The sequence below is a fragment of the Cajanus cajan genome, chromosome 1 (genome assembly GCF_000230855.2).
Source record: "Cajanus cajan strain Asha chromosome 1, NIPB_CcT2T_4, whole genome shotgun sequence".
NCBI classification, from domain to species: domain Eukaryota; kingdom Viridiplantae; phylum Streptophyta; class Magnoliopsida; order Fabales; family Fabaceae; genus Cajanus; species Cajanus cajan.
Window position 1 is genome coordinate 5,899,787 of NC_138517.1, and position 26,823 is coordinate 5,926,609.

At 32.8% G+C, this 26,823-nt stretch overlaps 2 protein-coding genes across 2 annotated transcripts; both read right to left on the reverse strand.

Moving 5' to 3' along the window:
* Positions 1-8,241: 8,241 nt before the first annotated feature.
* On the reverse strand, positions 8,242-12,629 carry LOC109804482 (Peptidase family M48 family protein). Its single transcript, XM_020366316.3, has 3 exons — positions 11,445-12,629; positions 10,897-11,045; positions 8,242-8,680 (listed from the first exon to the last, which is right to left on the reverse strand). The coding sequence occupies exons 1-3, from the start codon at positions 12,384-12,386 to the stop codon at positions 8,431-8,433; spliced, it is 1,341 nt and encodes a 446-aa protein (XP_020221905.2). The 5' UTR covers positions 12,387-12,629; the 3' UTR covers positions 8,242-8,430.
* A 4,723-nt stretch (positions 12,630-17,352) lies between these two features.
* LOC109803510 (DEAD-box ATP-dependent RNA helicase 7) lies at positions 17,353-23,150 on the reverse strand. Its single transcript, XM_020365116.3, has 14 exons — positions 22,615-23,150; positions 21,805-21,939; positions 21,575-21,715; positions 20,680-20,791; positions 20,513-20,583; positions 20,255-20,409; positions 20,050-20,161; positions 19,759-19,860; positions 19,597-19,657; positions 19,328-19,502; positions 19,160-19,256; positions 18,946-19,040; positions 18,158-18,291; positions 17,353-17,906 (listed from the first exon to the last, which is right to left on the reverse strand). Exons 1-14 carry the CDS (start codon positions 23,035-23,037, stop codon positions 17,686-17,688), a joined length of 2,034 nt encoding a protein of 677 aa, XP_020220705.1. The 5' UTR covers positions 23,038-23,150; the 3' UTR covers positions 17,353-17,685.
* Between the last annotated feature and the right edge of the window lie 3,673 nt (positions 23,151-26,823).

The following is a 26,823-nucleotide window of genomic DNA, read 5'->3' on the forward strand; positions in this document are numbered from 1 at the left end:
GAGAAGCAGAACGAGCCGTTCTGATTTGGAGAACGGGCCGTTCTGGTGGGAGAACGGGCCGTTATGGTTTTGGAACGGGCAGTTCCAGTTGAGAATTTTGCGTAGTTTCGAAGGGTCCAGAACGGCCGTTCCACTTTTGGAACGGGCCGTTCCGGTAGGTGAGCCTGAAATCCTATAAATAGCGCCCCTCACCTGTCATTTTCACACCTCTCTCATTCTCTCTTCCTATTCTCTTCTGTTCTTTATTCTTTTCCTCTTCTTCTCTCTGAAGACCAAGGGGCACTTAGAGGAGGAGACCGAGAGATCCCTATTTTAGTTCAACTGCTGTTTATCCAGGCACGGGGGAAAAGGGAATTATTTATATGTAAAGTTACATGAGGGAGTTGGGTAGAGGAAGAACCCTTAAGATTATGAGTAATTTTATAATTATTTCTGTTTGGAGAATTATTGGTCTTATGTGATTCTGTATATATTTAGGACTACGAATATATGTTTCATTTGTAAAAATGATGCTCTGGGAGAGAGAACGAAATTATAGAAAAGTGTCTGTAAGTTAGGTTGTGAAAAATTGGGGATTTTACTGTTTGTGTTGAAATTATATTAAATTGGAAATTCTGTTGAGTATTACATTAATTTATGAATATTATTGTTATATCAATTGTTAAAAATTGATGATTTATATGTGAATTGCTTGAGGTGTATGAAACCCTTATTTTGTTGGACTTATCCGTTGTGTATATGTGATATGTTATTGAGCTATAAGATGAGATGTGATGAATGTGAATATGATTATGATTGAGGTTCCTCACACTAATGACTAGGGATGGCACGGCCCCTGGGTAAGTGATGCTACAGGGAGGGCGTGACCCTGGCATGGTGTGGGATGAGTGAGGCAATTAACCTGTATCACTTGTGTCAGTTGTGGCATGGTCTTGACATAGTGTTAATTGTAATATTTATGTGGATTATGATGGATTGATGTGATTATGATTGTGATGTGATTGTGGTTCCTCACATTATGACCAGGGGTGGCACAACCTTGGGCAAAGAGATGCTACAGGCGTGACCTTGGCATAGTGTAGGATGTGTGATTTCTCATGCTTATGTCGAGAGTGGCACGGCCTTTGACAAGAGATGCTACAGGCGTGACCTTGACATAGGATGGGATGTGTGAGGCAATTAATACTTATGTCGGCGGTGGCACGACCTTGGGCAAGAGATGCTATAGGCGTGACCTTGACATAGGGTTGATTACAAGATTTGTGATGATTGTTGTGATTGCGAATTGTGACGTGATGATGATGCGTGATTGATAAAGTTATGATACATTGAAATGTTTATGAATATTTTGTTAAGTATCGAGTTATAATGAGATGACATGTTGTGTGTTTGTATGTACTTTACATATAGATATTTTCTTTTCTCACCGTATAAATTGTGGATGTTTTAGGTAAAGAAGATCCGGCTGCGAGTGGCATCTAGAATGCCAACAGTTAAATTATGGGAATGCTCTGATATTGTGACATCGGGGCAGAGGATTTCTATGACAGGATTTTTATATGGATTTAGAATTGTAAATATTATTTTGAAAACGATTTGTAAACTCTTGTGTTTGATTTTCTAAAGTTTTTATTGTGGTTATTGAAGAACGATTTTTTGAAGATTCTCATGTGAACCCTTTTACCGAAATAATAAAATTTATTTGTAAGTTTTCATTATTACAATATATGTGTTGGGGTAGTAAGGGTGTCACATTTAGTGGTATCAGAGCAGGTCGATCCAATCGACCATGGGTTTTGAGTCTACTATGCTTGTTTGGTAGATGAATGATGAAATGAATTGTGGAACTGATTGATGTGCTAATGATTAACGAATATGTTTGTTGTTTATTTAATTGTGTGTACTCTGACAATGTTTTGCTTTATGATGAAGATAATGATAATGATGATGATGTTTCCCTTGCGTTGTTAGTGTTGTGCTTGCACTTATATTGTTTTCTCATAGTTTGGCTAAAAGACATGATATAGCTTAGTTGATGCTATTCATGATTGCTTATTTGTTTTGATACTTCTTGCTTACGTAAGAAGTAGTGGTTGAGTGGTATCGTTCGTGTTGCGAGCATATGTGTCAGTAGTAGTAGACAAAGCCTTGATAATCAACTAGAAAATATTGGGACCTTAGATTTGGGTGAGACATTGATTTGTCGAGAGTTTACGGTTAATGGAATTTCTGGAATCTATAGTGGTAGCAATTGAATCCAAGGAGGTTGTATCTAAGAATTTGAGTTTTGATATTTAATGAGAGGTTGGAACGTTGGAAATTTCCTTAAGTATTGGTGCTTACATGTTAACCTTTTATGGTTTAGGTAGTATGTGAATTTTATTCTCTAAGTCCTTTGTAATGAATATGTGAGCTGTTTTGGGTTAGGATTGTAGTGGAAAGCTTGAATATGAGTTTGAGGTGGAAAGGAGTGGGTTTGAAAGAATTGAGGTATTTTTGTGGCCTTAGATGTTGATACACTATTGTAGTTTGGTGTAGAGGAAGTTTTTTTGTAGTTTTGTTGTGCCAGTTTGAGTACCGTATTGACAGAATTAGATTTTTGCAGTCTTTAGGAAAGTTGTAGTCTTGGGCGTTATCTTTCTAATGGAACTGGAATCAGGTAAAACGGAGGTCTAGAACTCCAGTTATAGCTACTTTGGTGATCAAAGGTCTAGCTGTAAGCGCCGAATATATCTGCAGAGGTTTTTGAAATTTTTAGCTAAGAAGATGATTTTTTGGAATCTTATGTCTTCATAAGAGTTGTAGCTTATTCTCTTAGCTTTCTTTTGAGATAGGTTTGAGATCATTTGGATGAGTATAACTCTCTGTGTGTCTTTTGCTTTGACAGTTGTTGAAGGTAGGTATATGCTGTCATGATGTTTTTGAGTTGTTAGACATAGCAAGGATAAAAATAAGATTTGGATATGATGTTTTGAAGTTTTTTTGAGAGGTTGTTTGAGATGATATGATGCTATGTGGTAAAGTTGGTTCATGTACGTGCTATATGGAGTAAATGGTGATTGATTCATGCATGCTTAGGAATGGTATATATAAAGGTTTAAATAGGTATTCTAATATGATTTGATATGCATGTATGTGGATATGAGGATAGATGACCTTATGGATTAATTAGTGAATGGTTGTGTGTTTAGTAAGATTGACTAGTGTTAATACTACCGTATTTTAGTAAGTATTATGTGGTATATAGTGATACTTCTAAGATGGGTTGGTTGGAGTATGGATGCAAGAAGAAAGGGTAGTAGCTTATGTGTCTAGGTAATTGAAAATTCATGAGAGGAATTACCTTACCTATGATTTTAAGTTAGCAGTTGTAATAATTAGAGACACTGCCTATATGATTCTAAGCTTGAGGTATTTATTGATCGTTAGAGCCTTAATTATCTGTTGACTGAAATAGTTAATTATGTGACAAAAGAGATAGTTTAATTTCTGGAGGACTAATATTTCAAACTTAGTTGTTAATTGAGTAAAGTCATTGTGGTGACCGATGTTTTGTGTAGGAAACCTTTATATTTATCTTCCCTTATGATTAGAGAGATGAATCCTTTTGGCTCAAATTAGAGACTTAAGTTGGGTTTATAAGGTTACCTTTAGTAGTGTGAGACTAAGTATGACTTGAGTAACGAATGGATTGTTGAAGGAAATTGGAGAAGCATAATTAGTTGATCCATTTTGGTGACAAGATATAAGGCTATAGGATAAGGTGATGGATAAGAGTTTGACTTGGGTGTAGACGAAGTGGTGAAATTAGAGATCTGATATGAATACCGAGTGTACTTACGCTTAGGTGCTTGATCTTTAGAAATGATCATAGAAGTAAAACCAATATTGTGGCAGATGCCTTGATTATGATGACCTCTGATAAATCATTTTTGATGATTTAAGGGTTGGATTTGATTGAAGAATTTAAGACTTATGATTGGTGTGTGAGATTATCCTTAGGAGCATTGAATTGATTATGTTGAAAGTGACTAGTGAATTAATGGATGAGATTAGAGAAGTCTAGGAGTCAGATCCTTTCTTAGGGAACCAAGTGGAGAAGATTGGTAGAAGTAAAGATAACCATTTCTGAGTAGAAATCGACATTGTTTTGAGGTGCAAGAACAAACTTGGGTGCTTAGTAACCTTGAATTAAGAAAGATGATTTTAGAGGAAGGACATAACAGTACTCTTAACATATATTTAGGAGCTAATGAGATGTATCAGGACCTTAGGAGGAGGTATCAGAGTGGTGCAGCCGAAGCATGGTGGCCTAAGGTGAAGAGAGGAGTAGAGAAATTGTATACTTTTGTTTAGTATGCTAGAAGTCTTTAGGAATTTTTGTAGCGCTTAGACGTCCCATTTTGGAAGTAAGATGATGAGTGGATAGGCCTTAATTGTAGGTTTGTCTGAGACGCTTAAGAGGTTGATTCTATTTGTGTTTTAGTGGATAGGCTCGCCAAGTTTACTTGTTTTGCCCTTAGATATCTTTTGGTGAAATTGATAGAGTTGTACATCAATAAGGTAATGAGGTTGCATAAGAATTAGAAAGTAAAAAGCGAAGAGTCTACCATTGCAAAAATTTCGGGGACGAAATTTCATAAAGGAGGAGAGTATTGTAACAGCCCAAAATCGTTGGGCCAGAGGCCCAATTCATTGCCGGAACGGGCCGTTTCAAAAGTGAAACGGGTCGTTCCGGAAGGAGAAAAATGCCCAAAATTGGAGAAGCAGAACGGGCCGTTCTGATTGTTAAAAATTGATGATTTATATGTGAATTGCTTGAGGTGTATGAAACCCTTATTTTGTTGGACTTATCTGTTGTGTATATGTGATATGTTATTGAGCTATAAGATGAGATGTGATGAATGTGAATATGATTATGATTGAGGTTCCTCACACTAATGACTAGGGATGGCACGGCCCCTGGGTAAGTGATGCTACAGGGAGGGCGTGACCCTGGCATGATGTGGGATGAGTGAGGCAATTAACCTGTATCACTTGTGTCAGTTGTGGCATGGTCTTGACATAGTGTTAATTGTAAGATTTATGTGGATTATGATGGATTGATGTGATTATGATTGTGATGTGATTGTGGTTCCTCACATTATGACCAGGGGTGGCACAACCTTAGGCAAAGAGATGCTACAGGCGTGACCTTGGCATAGTGTAGGATGTGTGATTTCTCATGCTTATGTCGAGAGTGGCACGGCCTTGGACAAGAGATGTTACAGGCGTGACCTTGACATAGGATAGGATGTGTGAGGCAATTAATACTTATGTCGGGGGTGGCACGACCTTGGGCAAGAGATGCTATAGGCGTGACCTTGACATAGGGTTGATTACAAGATTTGTGATGATTGTTGTGATTGCGAATTATGACGTGATGATGATGCGTGATTGATAAAGTTATGATACATTGAAATGTTTATGAATATTTTGTTTAAGTATCGAGTTATAATGAGATGACATGTTGTGTGTTTGTATGTACTTTACATATAGATATTTTCTTTTCTCACCGTATAAATTGTGGATGTTTTAGGTAAAGAAGATCCGGCTGCGAGTGGTATCTAGAATGCCAACAGTTAAATTATGGGAATGCTTTGATATTGTGACATCGGGGCAGAGGATTTCTAGGACAGGATTTTTATATGGATTTAGAATTGTAAATATTATTTTGAAAACGATTTGTAAACTCTTGTGTTTGATTTTCTAAAGTTTTTATTGTGGTTATTGAAGAACGATTTTTTGAAGATTCTCATGTGAACCCTTTTACCGAAATAATAAAATTTATTTGTAAGTTTTCATTATTACAATATATGTATTGGGGTAGTAAGGGTGTCACAGAAGCTAGGAGGAGGAAGAAACTTGATTCCTTCTCCAATGGCTCCACAGATTCAAGTTGCTTTGTTTGAGGCTCCTTGTTGCACCTTTGCCGAATGAGATGGAGGAAAATGTGGTTGGAATGTGAAGGAGAAGAGGAATTAGTGTGATGCTCTTCTAGAAAAGAAGAAACAACTTGTTGTGACCAAATTCACAAGGAAGGTTCCCTTATGGAGAATTCTTAAAGATGAGTGTTCTCCTTGATGACTCTTGAGAGAGAGAAGAGAGATTTCTAAAAATGAAAAACTCATATATGATCAAAAGTGTCAACAAATACAAGGAAATATGTTTATATTGATTTGGAGGGAGACTAGGAGTAGAAGGAAACACCTAGGCGCCAATTTTGGATATTTGAATTTGAAATTCAAATTCAAATCTCCTTGGTCGAGAATGTTCCACTTTCTCCACAGCTCATGTGCCTTCAAATTTGAATGGAATGAAATTTTGGATTCATTTCCATTTAATTTAGTCATGCATGGAATGCATGACTCAAATTAAGTGGAAATGAACTCTAAATTTCATTTCATTTCATTTCAAATTAACCCACCTAAACTCTAAAACTCCTATACTAAGTGACCTATGTATACAAGGTCTAAAATTTCTATGCAATCATTTCTAAAATAAAAAAGATAAATAACATAAGACCTATATTGGCCATATAAATCCTAAAGCCCATGGAGCCCAAAACTAAGTCCAACTCAACATAGGCACCAAAAATCGTAATCTAAGAAGTCCAAAATTCAAGGCTAAAAATATAAAATCAACATACATGATTTATATACATAGGAGCAAATCATATGTGGACCTTAAGATAAAGCCCAAGTAAACAAAAGCTTGGGCCCACAATCCTCTGAGATGGCCCACTCTTCATGCATCATCCTAATCATAGCTCTAGTTGTGAGTCCTTTGGCTAGGCCTTATCCATCATTCATGACTTTATGGATAGCCAGGTTTAAGAAACTCAATTTTGCCCAATTGTGTGCTTGGAGTGTAACTTACTTAACACCATTATCTCAACATGCACCAGTGTATATCTTCTTAGTGTAGAGTTTTGTAATGGATTGACCTGACATGTTCTCCTTGGCCATGCTATGTGTGCCTTAGGACAAGTGTCGAAATATTTTACTGGCGCCACATGCATTTAGTAAGGAATTTTGTGTCCATTAGATTGTTGTGAACATAATGATTGTGTGTTGATTAGATGTGAATTATGAATAATGGTTATAATGAACTTGGAGTACTTGATTGTGCAATTGACCTATATATGTGATGTGTATATGTAATGCTTTACTATGTGTGACTACCCGACATCGGTAGTTAGAGTGGAATGTTTCGTACTTTTTTTCTCTCTTTGTTGTTATTTGGTGTATATCTATAGGCGAAATTCATCATGAGGATGATGAGACTGGAGATAAGGCTTAGGCCTTGTGCGAGGATATATTTTGATAGGATGTAACATTAGGACAGTAATTAAGATTATATTTCTATTGACTAATTTTTATGTTAGGACTTGATGTAAGATTTCATTTTGTTATTACTCTACTAGATCTCAATTTTATTTATTGTGTTAGTTTCATTCATATGGCATACTTCTACTCAAAGGATTTGCATTATTCAATAAAATTCTTTTCAAAATTCTTTTCTTTAATCATTAAATTATATGCGTATGTTGGAACAAAAGGTAGAAAATGTACAATTATAATTTTACAATAATAACAACAACAATAATAATAATAATAATAATAAATTTAGGAATTTAACTAATTTTGATCATTTTAATCATCAAATATATATATATACATATATATATATTACTTTAATCAAATTCTTTTTAAATTTAATGTGATTAACAATTTACACTTTTAAAAACTTATTAGACGCAATGAACTTAGTTTATAAAATTATTCGATATAATTTCTAAAATTGAAATTCATCTATAAGTTAGTTTAAATGCAAACCCCAGTCAATTAATAATGTCAAAAATCTAATGTGGCACGTTAAGTCCTCTCATTACTTATACAGAAATCCAGTCATAGCAACCATTTTTAGCATTTTTTTATAACGTTCACCTTCAGCTTTTTTCTACATTTTGTTCTTCCTTTTTTTCAAAAACATCACAATAATTCTACAACAATATATAATACTAATAACAAATTAAGAATTTAACTATTTATTATCATTTTAATCATTCATTATATATCAATATTATCATTTTAATCAAACTCTATATATTTAAACTAACGTGATATACAATTTGCACTTTTAAAGATTTATTAGACAATTCTTTTAATTTCAGAGACTAATATGCCATCCTCTTCCAAATTCGGTGGCCATAAGTGTTTTAATCTTTATTAAACTATCATTGATCATCAATAGAACATCTAGAGAGCAGTTGTTTTTTTTTTTCACAAACGTACATGCTTATATCAAACAAAATCTCCTATTGAAGTTTATATTAACTAAAATCTTCCATTTAAGTAACAAAAAGGTGCTAGTGGTGATCGTGAAATCCTAAAGAAAACCTTCAACCCCACGTCCGGCTCTTACATCTCTGTATATAGTAAATGCTTCTTCCATTATCTTAGCTTGGGCCAGCAATTCTGCTCTTTTTCTTCCAGAAGGATGAGTAGAGAGATAATCCCTAAGGGTAGAATCACCTGAGATTTTTCCCAATTTCTCATACACTTTGGGTGCCACCCGGGGATCATAGCCAGCTGATGCAATTAACAGCAGCCCAATGTAATCAGCTTCTATTTCCATCCTAAAAATTGAGAATAAATAGTGTTTTGTTACAAAATTTGTAGCCCAAAAAGCTCATGCCTCAAGAGTGTTGAATGGATAATAAAAGCCATGTCAAAACTTGGCTAGATAGTTGGAATAGAATGAAAAGAAATTGATTAAGATGAACATATCATGCTTAAAAACATTAAATAATCACAACCGAAAATTGCAGATCCTGATCATAAAATATCATGCAAATTAAAAAACGGTTTAAAATCCATCAAGTTACTTCACACTAACATACAATAGGGTTGTCATTGTACAATATTCTAGAGAGCAGAACTAGCTCCGAAAACATTTAAGCATTCCCCTCCCCTGGATGAATTCTGTATAAGAATTTTCGTTCAGATACTAAGGGAGCATTTGTTACGTGCAATTTTTCACATTTCTAGGACTTTTAGTTTCTCATGTTTGATAGTTATTTTAAAAAGAGATTCACATGAATATAATTTCCTCAAAAACTATTCTTATCCTATTTTCCCACAAAAACATTCCTACAAGGAAGTGAAAAATCCAACTTTCCCAAATTAGAGGAAAAGTTTTATATATATATAAAAAGATCACAGTATCCGTTTTTAAAACAAAAAATATCTCTTCCTCCTTCTATTACTCTTTCTTCCTCTCTTTCTCTCTCTCTCACTTTCACTCTCTCTCTCTCCCCCCTCACTCTCTCCTCCCTTCTCTCTTCCTCTCATATCTCTATTTCTTTCTATTTTCTTGTATCTCATTATTTTTTGATCTTGTCAATTTTAATAATATTATTAAAATCTATTTTATTTCTACATTTTAATGATCTTTGTTAACACTTTTTTTATTTTTTTCTTTGAATGAAATAAAATAATATATTTTTGTTCTTCTTAATTATAATGTAGCATTTTTTCTTTTTTCTTTTTTTTGTTAAATTCTATTTAAATAACTATGATAAGTTTTCAACTTTTAATATCATAACTGTAATAAAATTAAATAAATAAATATATGTAACGAGTTTATTAAAGGATATTTTGTAAGAAATATTTATAAATCCAAAAATATACTATTGTAACTAAACATGAAAATCTTTAATTTCCGATAATCATTTATGAATATTTTCGGTAACTTTTATGAGTAATAAAACATATTTTAACTATTCACAAAAATCATGATTCCTGAATATTAAAAAACTTCTCCCCCACCTAAGACCTCCAAATAGTATCCTACTTTACTTAATGACATGTTTAATTTGTAAAATAAATGTTACATTACCATAGTGTTTTCCTTTTTATCTAAAACGAATTTAGAATAATGGGAATCTGATAAACATGCAATTAATGCAGAAAAACCATGAACTATGTTAATCTTATAAACATGTAATTAATGCAAAAGAACCATGTACTAAGTTACATGATGCCTATCTTGAGCATTCAAACCATCTCTTTATCACTCGCTTATTTGCTAAAGCCATTCATGCATTAACTCATGTAGATATTAACTGTTAGGCATTGGATATATCATGTAGGTTTGTTTTCTAATGCATTCATAAAAGATAGCTCACTAAATGCTCTGGCTTTTTTTTTCCAATTAGTTTCTAGAGTCCAGAATATTTGGAATCATAGCAACTGACTGGCTTTTAAAAATACTTCCAAAATTCATGTTTCAAGAAATCAATTGTATATTCTCATAATCTATTGTGATCAGGAAGCTCACAAGAAAGGATAATTATTGATTAATAATATATTGTGCCCAATATCAACTCTGCTATTCAACGTGTATCCATCAACGTCATTCATCTTACCGTGGTACAAAAACCATACATCTAGATACAAGATATATTCAGGTTAAAGTAAGAAGAAAAAAAATAGTAAGCATGCAATTTGCATATAGGTTCTAATTGGTAATTAGACTTAAGCGGTTTCTGTTTTTCTTTACCTCTTCTCCTGTAGTGTAATAGAATCTCTCTCTCAAATAATGTTCCACATGTAAGAAAAAGTAAGTGGTTATGGTCCAACAGTCAAATTGAAGAAAACTTGTGATAATCTACTGGTTCTATTTGACCGAGCAAAGTAAGCTATTTGAAACTTAGAAGGCCAATATTTCTCCACAACTCAACATATTTTAACTAGTCATGACAAATGTTATCTTTCTGTGAAATAAATCTACTACAATTCAAGATCATACAGGAAATCATTTGGTTAGAGAGAGACAGTGAATAAAACATACCTCCGGGAGAAAGGTAGGTGCAAGAAAAGGGATGACATTGTGTTGACAATATCAGGTGTGACAAATTGATAAAGTATCAACTGTAGAATTGCGAACCACAAGTTCTTTGTAATCCCCTCTGCACTGTGTCTTGCCACAGCATGCCCAACCTAATTAACAACAAAATCCATATAAACTGACATGCCTGCATATCCTTTGTGCAAGATAACAAGTACCAAGTTGTGAGGTGTAAGTTTTAGGTCTCCTATGCTAGGCATACTAAACTGCAAAAGCTAGTACTTAAACTCTTTTTGAGTAAACTTTACAAAAGCACTTCTAGAAGAGAAAAATAGGAGAAAAATGAAATGAACTTCTTCATGAGCTAAAACTAGCTTACACAGAAACTAATTGGTAGAAGATTTTTCCTATCATGTTCTCCAAAATCTTATTTTTAACTTACACATATGTTAGTTTTAGCTCATGGAGAAATTTATTTCAAAATTACTTCCTATTTTTTTCTCCAATGCTTCTATAGACCCTTACACATAAATCATGCACAAGTATAATACCTCATGTCCAATAATAGTTGCTATCTCTGCATCACTATTGAAATGCTCTAACAAACCAGTGAACACAACTATCTTCCCACCAGGTAAGCAGCAGGCATTAATAACAGGCTCATTTACCACCAAAATTTCCCAATTCAATCCATCCAAGTGCGATGTAGCAGCCTGTGACCCTCTTTCCTGACCCTTTTTCCTGCTTTGCTGAACCCATTTGTCATCAAGAATCTCATCCTCCTTGTGCCAAATCCCTTCAAGCTTCTGTTCACTCCCAGCCAATGCATTCAGTGTCTCCCTTCCATCTCCTTCGACCAGCCCAACGTTCTCCGATGCATACCCCAAATCACTCCAAACCTGCTCCTTTCTCAACCCTCTCTGCAATGCATCGATTATATCCTTCGCTATCATGGTCACCCTCACACTTTCAGGATGTATAGGAGGCAATATCTTCCCCTTAAAAGCAACCTTCATCTTCTCAAACTGGCTCTCCCCAACCTTCCTCTCCATGGCTTTCGACAACAGAATCAAATGGGTTCGCTTGGTGTAAGGAACTGTTTCCAAGTTCCCAAAATACACAGTGACAAAAACCCCTGAACCAACCATCACAACAATGAAAACATGCCTAGGATTCTGAAACCAACGCTTTGGCCCTCTTGGCTTGAAATGGTGCACATTTTGAGGATCCACATAGTAAAATCTCTTAGCCCCACAAAGAGATGGGTTGCGATGGTTCCTGGTAACTCCAACAACACCTTGTATGCCTAATCTCTTAGAAATTGAACAAAACGTAGAGAACCCATTAAAGCTAGCTCCCTTTGAACCTGAATCCACATGCCCAGATGGGCAAATCCTCGAACTACGCTGAAAAATTGGTTTTTGAGGCGCAACCCTCGAAGCCAAGCTGTGAAAATGATCGAGAGCGAGCTTTCCCCTTCTGTACCACCTCATGATCTTGAAAACGCCGAATCAAAACCCCAAAAACAAAAAACAAAAAAAAAAAAAAAAAACAAATGGGAAACTTCAAATTCTGGAGCGATTCAAAAATCAGGGCCTGTGGTGAATCGGAGCCTCAAGATAGATGAATGCGAGTGGCAAAACGTCGGAATGTTGGGGAAGTCGTGAGAACGTGGCTCCGTTAAGAAACCGAAGAATCTAGAGTAGAAAGAACACAAACACACGTGAGAACAAATAAAGGAAAACCAAACAACACCCGATTCTCAATGTAACGAAAACATGGACGCATACTAACGTGGGGAAAAAGAAAAGTGGGTAAAATTCATAGGTTTTAACCCAATGGAGAAAAATTTAACCGGATGCTTAGTTCTGATCCCAATTCACATCAATTAATCAGAGACCATGAATTCTCTCTCACCTATCAATTTTTATCTCGTTATAGATAAGAAAAATCTTAGATCCTCCGAAATAATGTTTCCAAATCATTAAAAATTAATTTAAATTATAAAATATTAAATTAAGTAATTATTTTATAATAAATTTATTAAAAGGTGTCAACATTTTAAAGTTTGGAGGTTGTTTTGGATTTTTTTTTTAGGATATAGCAATATATAAATATATGTTCAAAAATTTTCTTACATTTTAATTAAATACGATACTTTTTACATCTTAATAACAAATATAAAAATAAATATTCAATTGAATTTAAATCTAGTATAATAAATCAATTAATTATAAAACATTATACAAGTTTAGATGGTTGTCACAATTAAAATAATTTAATTTAGTTTTAAAATACTAATAATATGAGATGAAAATATAAAATAAATTAGTTTGTATAGCGGTACGATATTTGATTAAATAAAGTATTAATTGTAAGTAAGAAATGATATTTATATTGTACAACATATATATATATCAAACTTTTGTAATGATTCCAATTTGATTGGGGAAAATGAAGTGAAGATAAAATAAGTGTATATTGACTTTTAATTAGTTTTATATTAGAATAAAATAATTGAAATAATGATTAAAATAAAATAGCATCACTAAAATCTATTGATATATTAAAACCGTAACAATCTAGTGTTCCATAAGTGATAAAATTGAGTAATTATAATGCATAATTACTTAATCAGTATATTTAAATTATTGTATATTTTTTATAAAAAAAACTATTAAAATAATATTAAGTGAGATTAATAATAATCTCTAATTTGTTCCAACAACTTCATAAAAAAAACTTTATTATTGTTTAAGAAAATAAAATTATATAAAAAATTTGTGTGACTAAACATGGTTATATCTCAATTACTATCAAATATTTTTTCACCCTTTCTACTAATATATAAAATAAAGATACATTATTTTACTATTAATTTTTTAAAACATTTCATCTTATTTTAATCCTTATTTCGAGCACACAAAAATTTATTTAACTATCTCTTATATGGACGAAATTTTATTTGGAAAAAATAATTAATATAAATATTAACAATTTTATATAACTTAAGGTTTACATAATTTTTATACTTTTATTTTATGTTTATTAACATTATTATCAACATTTTATTATTGAGCACATTTTATTAAATAAAATAATATATATATATATATATTATTAACATAAGATTTACATAATCCTTATTCTCTCTAGAGTCCAACGACCCAATCAAGAAAATAAAATAAAAAATTAATTATAAAATTTATTGTTTAGGAACTTAATTAAAAAAAATATAATTTTCTTACATTTAATTTTAAGATATATCTAATTTTTATTTGTAATTTAATTTAGAATTAAAATTTTAATTTGAAATTGAGTTTTGAATTCCTAATTAAAATAATTTGTTTATTAAATATATTTCAGATTATGTATTACATATCTTTTAATATATATTAACAATAATAAGATAAAAACATTCATAATTTTTAGGATTTTTTTATAAAACTAAGTTCTTTTAAAAACACAATGTAATTGAATTTCTTTATTAAATCTATGAGTTGAAGTGGCAATGTAATGAAATTTTAATGTATCCACGTAAATTCAAATCACAATTTATATGAATAGGATCAATCATGTAAGATGGACCAATAGCACACATCACAATAATATTGAGAGAAGAGATAAAGTGAGAGACACACAATATTTTATATTGGTCCTATAATGCTCTAAGTTTTCCAAAATTGTTAAAAGGACATTTTGATTAATCGAAGAAGTTTTATAAAATATTTTAACTCCAAGTTTTCCAAAATTATTAAAAGGATGTTTTCATTAATTGAAGAAGTTTTATAAAATATTTTAAAGACTTTTAGTAATTATAAATGTTTTTAATTAAATAATAAAAAAAATTAAAAAAAAATGTATAATATTCATTAGAGAAATATGTATTTTTTGTGATATTTTATAATAATAAGTAGTTGAAGAAAAAATTGTTTTTATTATAATTTTGTATATATTTTATTTTAATTATAATTGTGTTGGAAGAAATACATTTATTTTATATATTATATATTTATTAATTATTAATTATTGTATTTTGTTATAATTATTTGGATTGGGAAAAATATGTTTATTTGATATATTATTTATTTATAATTTTTAATAGTTGAGGGAAAGGAAAAGAAAATTATAGTTAAAGTATATTTTACTGAAGGATTAAGTGTGGATTAAGTTTTTAAAATAGGGGGCAACAACCATTCTTTTATTTTTAGACTTCTCATTTTTCATATTATGTGTATGCTCTCAAAAACAAGGAGAACCATAACTCATAAGAGAACATCCTAGTGATCCACGTTCATCTTCTAGTGTTCATCAGGGGAGTGAGTAGTCCCACTTTAGGCGTGAGATGTATATTGGAGATTGGGATTGCCTCTGAATCCTTTCATTGTTAATTGTATTGTATGAAGGAGGTTTTTCCAATTAATTGCATTATGTATTTTGGTCTTCCATATGATTTCTCATTATTCTATTTGATGTTGTTTAGTTGTATATATATGTCTTCAATTTCATGATTAAACCTATAATTATGAAGTTTGGATTATCTGAGGATTTTCATGGGAACCTAAAATGGTTATCGTGTAAATAATAAATAGAGATATGTAATTAGAATGTGAAATTGAGGTTGGATTTGAGTAATTGATGATATAATAGAGTAATATTAAGCTTAAATTGTGATTTTTACTGATTGGATTGGAGTTTTGGAGTTGGGAGTTTGTAATATACGATTTTCACACATCTTGCAAATCTTTCATGAACTGGTACCACGTCAAGCATTAACTAAGCCGCGTTGGGCACCATTTGATATTATTCTTTGAGGTTTCGCATTGAACGATTTTGTATTTTTTAAAAATAATAGATGAAATAATTAGCTTTTGAGGTCAACATAGAAGTTGGATATAATTGTTTTAGTTTTCTACGAAAATTAAGATCAACTTAATAACATATATATAGCTCTAGATAAGATGTTTGGACCACACAATGTCTTAGAAAATTAAGTTATAAAAATGTAATTTGTGACTAGACAATAAATAACTTTACCCTTTAAGTTTTTGATCCTATAAATGATTTGAGGTACCTATACCAATGTTTAGGAAAGATAAATCATGGGAGAAAATAATAGTGAATATGTTATGATGTAAGTTGATTGTTAACAATTTCAGGTGTTTTAAGCATAAAAAGTCTAAGTAAGGCCTTATGTGATATTGATAACCTTTTTAGAATAGTTAAGTTATTAATTTAAATGTTTGGTAACGTTGATCTCTTTGTGACTATGGTTGAAGTATTAACATATGATTATGATTGGATGATTTTATAATGATTTTATCTTGAAATATCTCAAATGATGTTATATAGTTATTGTGTTTAAATTATAAACATGTGTGATCATTATATTAAATAATGTTGATAACAAGTTATGATAAGTGAATATTCTATTAGCATGATTGTGAACTATATATAAATTAATTAACATGTTTGACATTGATACAATTGATATGTATAAATTTTGTAAGGTTTATATGATGAAAAGTTTAAGCAAGGATTAACCATGATGATATGATATTCTAATGTAATGATATTATATGCATAAAAATATATTTTTAAGAGTACAATATGAAATACACTACTAAAAAAACCCTTTTGTGTAAAAATTTGGAAATCAATCCTTAAAAATAACTTTTCAATCTCGGCCTGTGTACATGGAATACATGACTCAATTATCCAAATTAGACACTAATATTATATCCTTTGGTGAAGGTGCATTAAAGATGTGATTTGACATTTACTCTATAATGTTTTATAAGTGTTTCATTATTTATTTTATTTATTTATTATAAAATACAAAAAGAATTAAAAAAGATAAATATAAGAATTAAAAAATCTTATTTTAAACTGTAAAGACTACAGGGAAAAATAAGTAAAACTACTTAAAAAAGTATTTTATCCTCAAATAACTAATGTTAAAAACATTAAAGTAGATATAAAATAGATTAAAAGGAATATTTATATTTTAAAAATAAAATATTTTTTATTTTGATATTTAATTATTTACTACTAAATAATAACTTTTTTGTAGGATATAAAACATATAAGAGAATCATACACATTAAAGAAGTAAATCTTATCCCATTCAAATGAGAATAAATGTGAAAGAGTAACAAGTGAAGCTTTTAGGAAGCAAAAAATTATTCAAATTTCGTATTATTATATAATGATTATATAACATTTAACAATGAAGCAATAAGAAATAGCAATTATACATGAAACCAAATAGTACTGTTTTTATTTGTATTCCTATTTTGATTATCCTATTATTGTTGAGTTTTGATAACTTATGATAAGATGTACATCTTGATGGTAATGGAGAGAATCAAGCCACCATTAAACACATGACAAATTGTCAAAACCGATGGACATACCACTTCTAACATCACAGCAGCCTATGACATGAAGGTTGTAAACAGAATCAAAAAACTCTGGCTGATTTGTCAATAATGACGCACAGTAATTAACTAATTATAACCATAGAAGTTTTCACCTAACAAGCATGACATACCTATTTCTTCTAATGACTTTTTTTTTCCCTTGTATTTTTAATCACACAAACCTAAATTCTTACATTCCCCAGTCAAAATTGGGATTAAAAGGGATAACAGTGAACATTAAAAAGAAGAAAAACGTGGGGAAAAAAGGTGAAGATACCAATGTATCCCCAGTCTCCCACCGCAGCACCGGTATGAAATGCACAAGACATAACACGTTGAGCAAATAGAGAGCACTCCAAGTCCCTTAACTTCACCAACTCCTTCCACCATTACCTCTACCACCTCTAAAACCTTTTGAAGACCTATTATTCCCACCAGAAAATCCACCACCCCTGCCACGGGAGAATCTATTCCCGCCACCTCTACCATTATTATTCCAGCGACCACCACCAAATCTGGAATCGCCTCTTTCCTCCAAAGGTGGCAATGCTTTCAGCACCTCTAGGCTTAAACTAGGGTCACTCTGCACACCTGAAGAGAAAAAATATTGAAATGTGAAGATATAGGCCAGCGATGAGAAGGTGTCCGTGTACAATCCATACAACAATATGCACATATTCAACCAGTGTCAGCAATAACACAGGTTACTGACAATTACTAACATCATGGATAGTGTGATAGATGTTCATAGATCTGCACTATTTAAGATGAAAAGGGAAAAGAGAAATTGGCCTTTTAAAAATGCTCACAAATCTCAACTCAATAGTCAAGTTAAACTTTACCAGCAACAAATGCATCTAAATCTTCGGCCGGTACATCAAAAACGGCACCATTTTTATCTGCAGTGAAATTAAGACCTTGCACTGCCCCAACCTTCTCCTCGGGCAAGAATTTCTTCAGGAGTCCAAGTGTATGCCTGACAACAACCCAGAGCCACAAGTTAAATTTGGCCAAACAGGACAAACTCAAAATAACGTTTACACAGTAGATAACTTGATAAATTAAGCCCACACTCAACTAATATCTCCAAGCCACACGATTATAAGGGATTCCTATGTTTGATTCACGTTAAGGCCGTCTACGAATGCATTTTTATGCAAAACACTTTTAAATTAAAATATATATAAAAAATTGCAATAATAATGTAATTGGGGAAAGGACTCAAAAACTCATCTTAGTGCTATTCTCTGAAGTTAATATAGAAGTTTTAGCAAAAAGACCATAAAAAATTGCATTAATAATTTTTTTTCAGGTAAAACAAATGGGCGCTGACCTGTAAGAAAACAATTAAAAGGCGTTTTAGAAGTTTTTGCCTTTAAAAATGAACAAAAAAACTTGCATAATGATTTTAAACTTTTAAGCACGTTTTAATAAAAAATCAGTTTTTCTTCAAAATGAAAAAGCTCTAAGTCTCTAACAAAGGTGCTCTTTGCATATGAAAATATTTTTTTAATTTTAAAAAAAAAATCACGAGCAACCACAAAAAGGCTAATCCAAATCCAAACACACATAGTTAGCAAATGTTGATATAAAGTAAGATGCTCTTAATTAAAGATTGTAAAATTCTCACATTGGGGAAAACATAGGTCTTCCCATCTTAAAAAGAACGGTAACATAATTCTCCCTGGAAGCCAGAAGTGATCTTTTCTTAAATTCAGTAAAACCCTGCAAATACCATTTTCACATATTAGAGAAAAATATTGACAATGAAGGATTTGATACATTGAAAAAACAATTTAGTTGGGAAAAGAAATGGAGAAAATCTGGAAGAACATTGCACTCACAGAAGCCTTGGCAAGAGCTTTTGCTAGTAACTCAACAGCTGATAAACCAGATTTGTTCAAAAGCTCCTCAGCAGCAGACTTGAATGCAGGAATCACACTGCATTTATGACATAAGTTAAACAGTTGAAGGCAGTGGTAAAAACAATTTCCAAATAACACAAAACATACCTATCAGACACTTGGTTAAGCACTTCTGCAACAGCTTTCTCACCAGCAGCTTTGGCAAAATCACCAGGCTGAGGGGCAGATAGGCGTTCAAATTTCACACCTGATTCCCTTTCTATTTTAGATATTTTAAACGATTGTCTGGGATCATAAAGCATTACAGCAACTCCAGTATTACCTGAAAAAACAAACCCAATTTGGTCACCCGCAAATAACATAAATATCACCTCCATCCAAATAAATAAATAAATAATAGCAAAATTCAAAATTACCAGCTCTTCCTGTGCGCCCAGATCGATGGATATAGGCTTCTACGTCCCGTGGAGGCTCACACTAACTCAAATAAAATTCAGCAGCACATCAGATCAAAACACATGAAGAATCATTTATTATATTATCTACATATATATTTACACATATATGAATAAGAGTACCTGGATAATCAATTGAACATCATTAATATCCAGACCTCTAGCAGCCACATTTGTGGCCACCAATGTCATGAATTTCCCAGATCTAAAAGCTGACAGTGTAACCTACACAAGACAGGACACAATTAAGAGAAAACATAAGAGCAAGATTGACACCCACAAGTTACTCAAGTGAAAAATCATCAAAACGCAAACTTATTGGTTCAAAGTTTCAAAATAGATCACCTTCAAATAAAATGAAAACTTCCTGAACCAATAGTCAATTAGTCATATAAAGTCGTATAAAAACCTCACCTCCCGTCGGGACTGTTGTATGTCACCATGGAGAGCCCTTGCTCCAGTCAACAACCCTGCAAGCTCAGAGGCTGTCTCCTTTTTTTCAGTAAATACAATTGTCCGGCCTCCACTAAAACAGAACCACAAGAAAAAACAATTATAAAAGGTCCCAAATGCATATCATATTTTAAAGTAGAAATAAAAATTAAATAATAAAAAATACCTGCTATAACAACGAATAATGTCAGGTATAAGCTGGGACAAGCTAGAACTGAGACATGGAAGAACAATATGCCTAACATTGGCGCTAGCCTTCATTTTCTCATTCCCAACGAGATCAGCAGTAATCTTTTCTGGTTTCAGAAACTTCGCAGAAATCTTGCATGAAAAAAAATGTTGGATAAGGTAAGCACCATCAGAATAACAGCCAATCAGTAGGAACATTGAACTTAGAACAAGAAATTATCACAAAGAAACATACTTGCTTAACCCAGGCTGGCAAAGTGGCACTAAAAAGAAGTGTCTGAACTTTAGCAACATCCTTCACATTACCTGCAAAAATCAAATGAGACTACCTCAGTCAGCTTGCATAAATATACTTAGTAGTAGTACATACAGAATTTAAATTTAGCAGGAAAAAAAACATACCTAGAATGAGTTCAACATCTTCAACAAAGCCCATCCTCAGCATCTCATCTGCCTCGTCAAGGACACGGAACCTTAGATGGCTTAGGTCAAGGTTACCCCTCTCTATATGATCCTACACCAAAATCACTAATAGTCTTGACCCTTGCACAAAGCAAAGCTTCTATAATCTACCTTTCCACTAATTAACAATCACATAAAGAAAATGAAAAATAAAGCAGCAGACACTAGAAGGGTGTGAAGGGGATGTTTGGCACACAAAAAGTTTACTTACCCAAGAATCTTATGTTGCGAATGTTAGTTTTCTATGTTCTGTTTGCTATTTAAAAAATAACATTCTTAGAAAAAATTATTTCCCAGGAATAGTTTTAACATAGGCTTCCTACAGAATTATTTTCGTGGGGGAGAGTAGAAACTAACATTCCTAAGTTAAAATAGTGTTTTAATGGGGTAAAATCGTCACGTTACCTCTATTTAAAAATATTTGATTCCTAGGTAATATTTATATCTTTGACACATCTATTAGATGAGGAGACCTGACACTGGTCTTTTTCTTCTTCCTATGAAGATGTAGACTATATCCATAGCCTTTCATATTAGGAAAATATAATATCTAATAGTATTACGTGTATATACAGTAAATAACCTCATTCCCAGAAACATTCATGAACAACCAAACAGATTTTTATCATTCCTAGGAAATATGATTCCCATGAACCATAATTCCCAGACATGAAAAAGTTTAACATGTAACAAACATCCCCCAAGGACATGTTTTGAATCTAGTTAGCAATGATGCAAATGGAAGTTCAAACATAGCAAAGGATGAACGGGAGAAGTATGGTATTTTGTTTGTATCAACTGATATCCAAACACACTTTAATGTTTAAGTAATTACCTTTACACGACCAGGTGTTCCAATAACAATATCAACACCTCTTCGAAGATTAACCTCTTGATTGTAATATGGCGTCCCACCATATAAACAGCAAGAACTCAATCCCATCACGGAGCCATAAACTTCAAAATCAGCATAAACCTAATTGACAAAAAACCACATCATAAAGCAACACAAATAAAATAGCAAACCAAGTTACTCCCCCAACCAGCTCATGCATCATATTATACCTGATTGGCCAATTCCCTAGTAGGCAAAAGCACAAGGACACTTGGAGGCCTTGAATAACCTGTCTTTCTTGCAGCTTTAGCTGGGCCATTTGTCAAAGACACTAATATGGGCAAGACAAAAGCCAGAGTTTTACCCTGCATATTCCCGAAAGAATAGAAATAAAAAAAAACAATTAAAGGTCCGTAAAGCAATCCAATGCAAAATAACATTATAAGTTTATAACATCAATTATCTTCGAACCCTGACTGCTCCATATAGCAACTTCAAAACTCTAAACTGCATTATTCTATATCAATATCATAATCACTCCAAACTATAAAAGCATATCTTCACATCTTAACACACCAGAAAAACTGCATTAAAGAAACATTTCGTTTGAGAAAAATGACACTTTCACTTAATCAATTGTTCTCATGGTTTAGGCCTTTAAGATTTAGGATCTCCATAAACAAAGTATAAACAAGGCCTTATTTTTCGCAACCATTCCTCAAACAAATACAAAAACAGAAAAAAAACAATGCCAATCCAATATGGCCTAAATCTTTCAAGTTTCAAACACAACAATCCCTGTCTCTCACTGATGCCAACCCCCCCCCCCCCGCTAGGGATTCAAACCTTTAGTTTTCACTATCTTCAATGTTACTAGAAATAATATAATTATAAAGATTTAGTTGTCACCATCATCAATGTTACTAGAAATAATATAATTATAAAGACTAAAAAAGATAAATTTCATGAAATTAAAGGGATTACTTGCGTGATTAAACTCTCTTTAATAATTGTCTAAATTTACTAAAAATTTGACAGACCTGACCGGTGCGAGCGCGACCAACCAAATCGGAACCATCAAGAATGGTGTCGAAGGTCATGGCCTGAATGGGGAACAGCGACTCGATCCCATTCTGCTTCAGCTTCTCCCTCAAGGGATCCGAAATCCTGAAATTGGAAACCGAGTTCGGATCCTCACCCTTGGCAACTTCTTCTTCATCCTCCACCGCAACCTTCTTAGCCTTCTTCTTAACCGATTTCAAACCCTCGTCGGCGGGCTCCACCAGCTCGGAGCTGGTCTCGCTCCTCTGCGGCTCCTCCTCCTCTTCATCGCCCCAACGCTTCTTGCGCTTCTTCGACTCCGAAACGGCGTCGCTCTTGTTCTTCTTCTCTTTCTTCTTTGTCTTGTCCTTTGGGGACTTGCTCGGAACGGCGTCGTTGGGGAGCGGAACGAGGGACGGCATGGCAGAGGGGAAGGGAAGGAAACGGTGCGTTTGAGTTTAGGGTTGTTTTTTGTTCTCCTGCTTTGGGGCGCTGCGGGGTGCAGCACGAGCAGGAGAGGAAAGAGGAAGAGCTAGGTCGAGGTTTTGGGGGTTTTAAAGGTTTCTTAGGAGACGCGTTCTTGGCCGTTGAATTGTGAAACCCTATTCTCCTTCGATCTTGACCGTTTGATTTTAAAACATTAAAAAGCAGTTTACATGGTCCATGTCTCACGTTTTTCGATATTTTCTTCTTTATGTTTTTGTCCGTCAACAAAAAAACCTTACGCATTTTCTTTTATCACCTAAAAATAAATAAACTCTTTTTTACTTTTTTAATCTGTACTTTCTTTTAATCGATACATGCATTAATTATATTTCTTAAAGATTTTTTTTATTTAATTAATAATTAATATTTTATTTTATTATTAAATATGTATTATATATAAATAAAATTTATAATAAATTATATATATATATATAAATATTATATTTAAATATATAAATTATATTTAAATTTTACATAAATAAATTTTTTTAATATATAAAATATAATCTAAATTTAAGATAAATATTTTATATTGTGACAAAATTATTTTTAAATATAGATAAAAAAAATTAAGTATCAAAACTTATTTTATAAATAAATATATTAAATAAAAAATTATGTTAAAAATATCACTAAAATCTTCTTGTTGAAGAAAAATTCTTAAAAATATTCTCACTGAAGATAAATTATTTGTGTAACGACTCAACATAAACGCTACACTTCGTGGAATCACTAGCTAGCAACATAACCACTTACATACTTAAGATTTTATACTCATTGTATATAAGTATAAGTGCAACTAAGAACAATTCTATAAATATATACAATATATTTATAGTCATCCAGTATAAAATAATATAAAATCTTAAGTGTTGGTCAAATACTACTATATAGTTCATCAAAAATAGTCTAAGACAAGAGTGCACTGCCAAAATGGCCTTACAACATCTCCATGAAGCTCGCTTTGGCTAACCATATCCTAGTCCCATAAAAAAAAAGATGATAATAGTCTAAATCACACGAAAAACACACAAAGGTAAGCTAGATTTTAAAAAACATTAGTATAGAAAAAAATATTTATACTACTCACCAACATGTAAACCAACTAAAACACCTCATGGTTTACAACATTCACCAAACAACACAACACTAATATGTTTGAAAGTTACACACAAAGACATGTCAAACAATAATATACACATCTAATGCATATAAACACACCAATTAACAACAAATCATGTGCATACCCCCCAACTAATGCAATGTCATGCATTCACCTATAAAGATCTTCTAACTGGCTTAACCCTACCAAACCAACCCAATCATTTTCACACCAAAATACATCCACTCGATCAAACTTAAATGAGATACCAATCCCTAACTTTTGATTTCTCGGGTCTTGCCACCTATACTAAGAAAGTTTTGTTCCACCATCAAGAATAATATAGCTGGGTATAAGTGTATCATGATTTTGGCATGCATTACCAAGTCACATGTGGGGTTAGCCCCCTAACTATCCACAAGAAACTATAATACCCATTTTTTGTATTATTTATTTATCAATGGCATTTTCGTAAATTTTCTTAAAGATAGAGGGTGTTTGAGTAACTCGGAACGGGCTGTTTCAAAAGCAGAACGGGCCGTTCCAAGCACCAAAAATGAACTAGATTTAAAGATTGAGAACGGGCCGAGAGCGGGTCGTTCCGGAAGGAGAACGGGCCGTTCTGCATGAGTCCCGGAACGGGCCGTTCTGGTTTTGGAACGGGCCGTTCCAGTTCAAAATTTTACGTGGATTTTTCAGGCCCAGAACGGGCGTTCCGCTTTTGGAACGGGCCATTCCGGGTTAGGCAGGCAGAACTCTATAATAGGGGGTTGGGGGTGTTGGAAAAGCAGGATTGAGAGAGAAGGTCCTAGAGAGAGAAAGAGGAGAGAGAGAGAAAAAAAGGCAGAGGAGGGGAAAGAAAGGAAGAGGAATCCAGTAGAGGAGGTTCTGCCAGGGGAGAGAAAAAAGGAGGGAGAGGAGGAGATTCTGCCCGAGTTTTGGTTCTTGTTTAAGGAAGAGGAGGAGGTTCTGCCCGAGTTTTGTTTCAGGTTTATCCAAGTAAGGGTAGTACTTATAAGACTTAATCTAGTATGTATGAGCATGATAAGGGTAGTATAACTTTTAATATGTTATTTTGTTTATATGAAGATTATCATTTGTTTAAGTTGATGGTTGTTTTAAGTGTTTAGTTATTTATGTTATTATATTGAATAATTTGGCATGGTTATGGAAATTTTTGGTATGTAATTATGGAATATGCTATATGTGTGTGGTTTGGAAAGCTAATAGAACTTAGAGGGGTAAGGTTATGGTTGGATTAGATCTCTTGGTGAGATCAGGATATAATCTTTGGAAAAATATGAAATTTGGGAATCCCATGGTGAGGATTCTAATGTGGAACTTTTTCAAAGGTTATATAATAAACCACTTCAGATGTTGGGTGGATTCTGAAGTACTCCTCTAAATATTTTATTTGCTACCGGTATGGGTCTAGGCCGAGTCATACCGATGGATGAGGTGGCCCCACCAGGGTTACGTGACGACGTAATCCAATTGTATATTATCCATGAGAGGTTAGGCGTGAGACATGGGTTGATGACATGTTTCACTGTATCAACACTTGGTTTGGATGGTGTTAAGGCCAACATTTGGTTTGGATGTGTTGGTTACATCATGGATTATACAGTGGTGTGACTTTGTTTTGGATGTGGAATATGTATACATATGGTATGGATTGTATACATTAGTTATGGATTCTTTATTATAATAAAATATATATGCATTGGCATGGATGTGTATACAATATATTTTGAATTGGTCTATATTTAAATTGGAAATGACTTGTTGGTCTAGATAAATACTGTGGATAAATATCTGTTTTAATGATATTTTATTATGATGTACTATGATTGGTTTTATATGTGTTAACCCTTATATTTCCATGATGTGGACTGTGATGATCTCACTATGTGGGGGAGCAGATCAGGTGTGAGGCTTTGGGATAGCAAGGAGTCTTTCGGATAGCTGTTTTGAGAAGTGGCTAGGTTTAGAGCTTGACCAGCACCTAGGGTGTCTTATTTTGATGTCTTCATGACGTTGTAATTATATTATCTTTTTGGATTACTGTATAACCTTACTGAGGATGACTCTACTATAAAATTATGTTATATATTTTAGAAACAATTTTATATGTTATTGTATATTTACACTCTAGCGTAGCTGACTCTTATTCTATTTTCTTTTATATATATTATTTATCTTTGGTTGGTTCTAGATGTGACGGCCTAGGGTGGGTCGTTACAGAAACCACACAACCTTTCTAATAATCAGTTAAGGGTTATAACCCTCGACTTCATACTTTACTCCACATTGACTAAGGACCTAAAAGAGACTCAACAAAATCCACTCCAAGAGTTTCACACCTACTCAAGGAGGTTTTCAACAATTGGCCTTAGAAAGTGCCAAAACAAGATTTCCTATATGGGATCATCACTTTCTAAACAACATATTCTCTTCTAGTCCTAAGTCAATCAACATGTCTTAATGCACGTAACATTATTAGCATCAACACCTCAACATACATCTTCTACATACATTATCCTAGGTTAATGCATATTGAGATCAAATCACATCAATCATGTATAACATACCAATTCTTAACACCTCAACCAAGAATAAT

What these genes read in the sequence shown, in the direction of transcription:
- LOC109804482 (XM_020366316.3), bottom strand. Translation starts at nt 12,386, where the DNA reads ATGAGGTGGTACAGAAGGGGAAAGCTCGCTCTCGATCATTTTCACAGC. An exon ending in CAACTATTATTGGACATGAG is followed by an intron (nt 11,046 to 11,444) that starts GTATTATACTTG and finishes GTTGTTAATTAG; the next exon opens with GTTGGGCATGCTGTGGCAAG. An exon ending in CACCTACCTTTCTCCCGGAG is followed by an intron (nt 8,681 to 10,896) that starts GTATGTTTTATT and finishes CTCAATTTTTAG; the next exon opens with GATGGAAATAGAAGCTGATT.
- LOC109803510 (XM_020365116.3), bottom strand. Translation starts at nt 23,037, where the DNA reads ATGCCGTCCCTCGTTCCGCTCCCCAACGACGCCGTTCCGAGCAAGTCC. An exon ending in AAGCTCTTGCCAAGGCTTCT is followed by an intron (nt 19,041 to 19,159) that starts GTGAGTGCAATG and finishes TGGTATTTGCAG; the next exon opens with GGTTTTACTGAATTTAAGAA. An exon ending in TTTAGATGCATTTGTTGCTG is followed by an intron (nt 17,907 to 18,157) that starts GTAAAGTTTAAC and finishes TTTTCTCTTCAG; the next exon opens with GTGTGCAGAGTGACCCTAGT.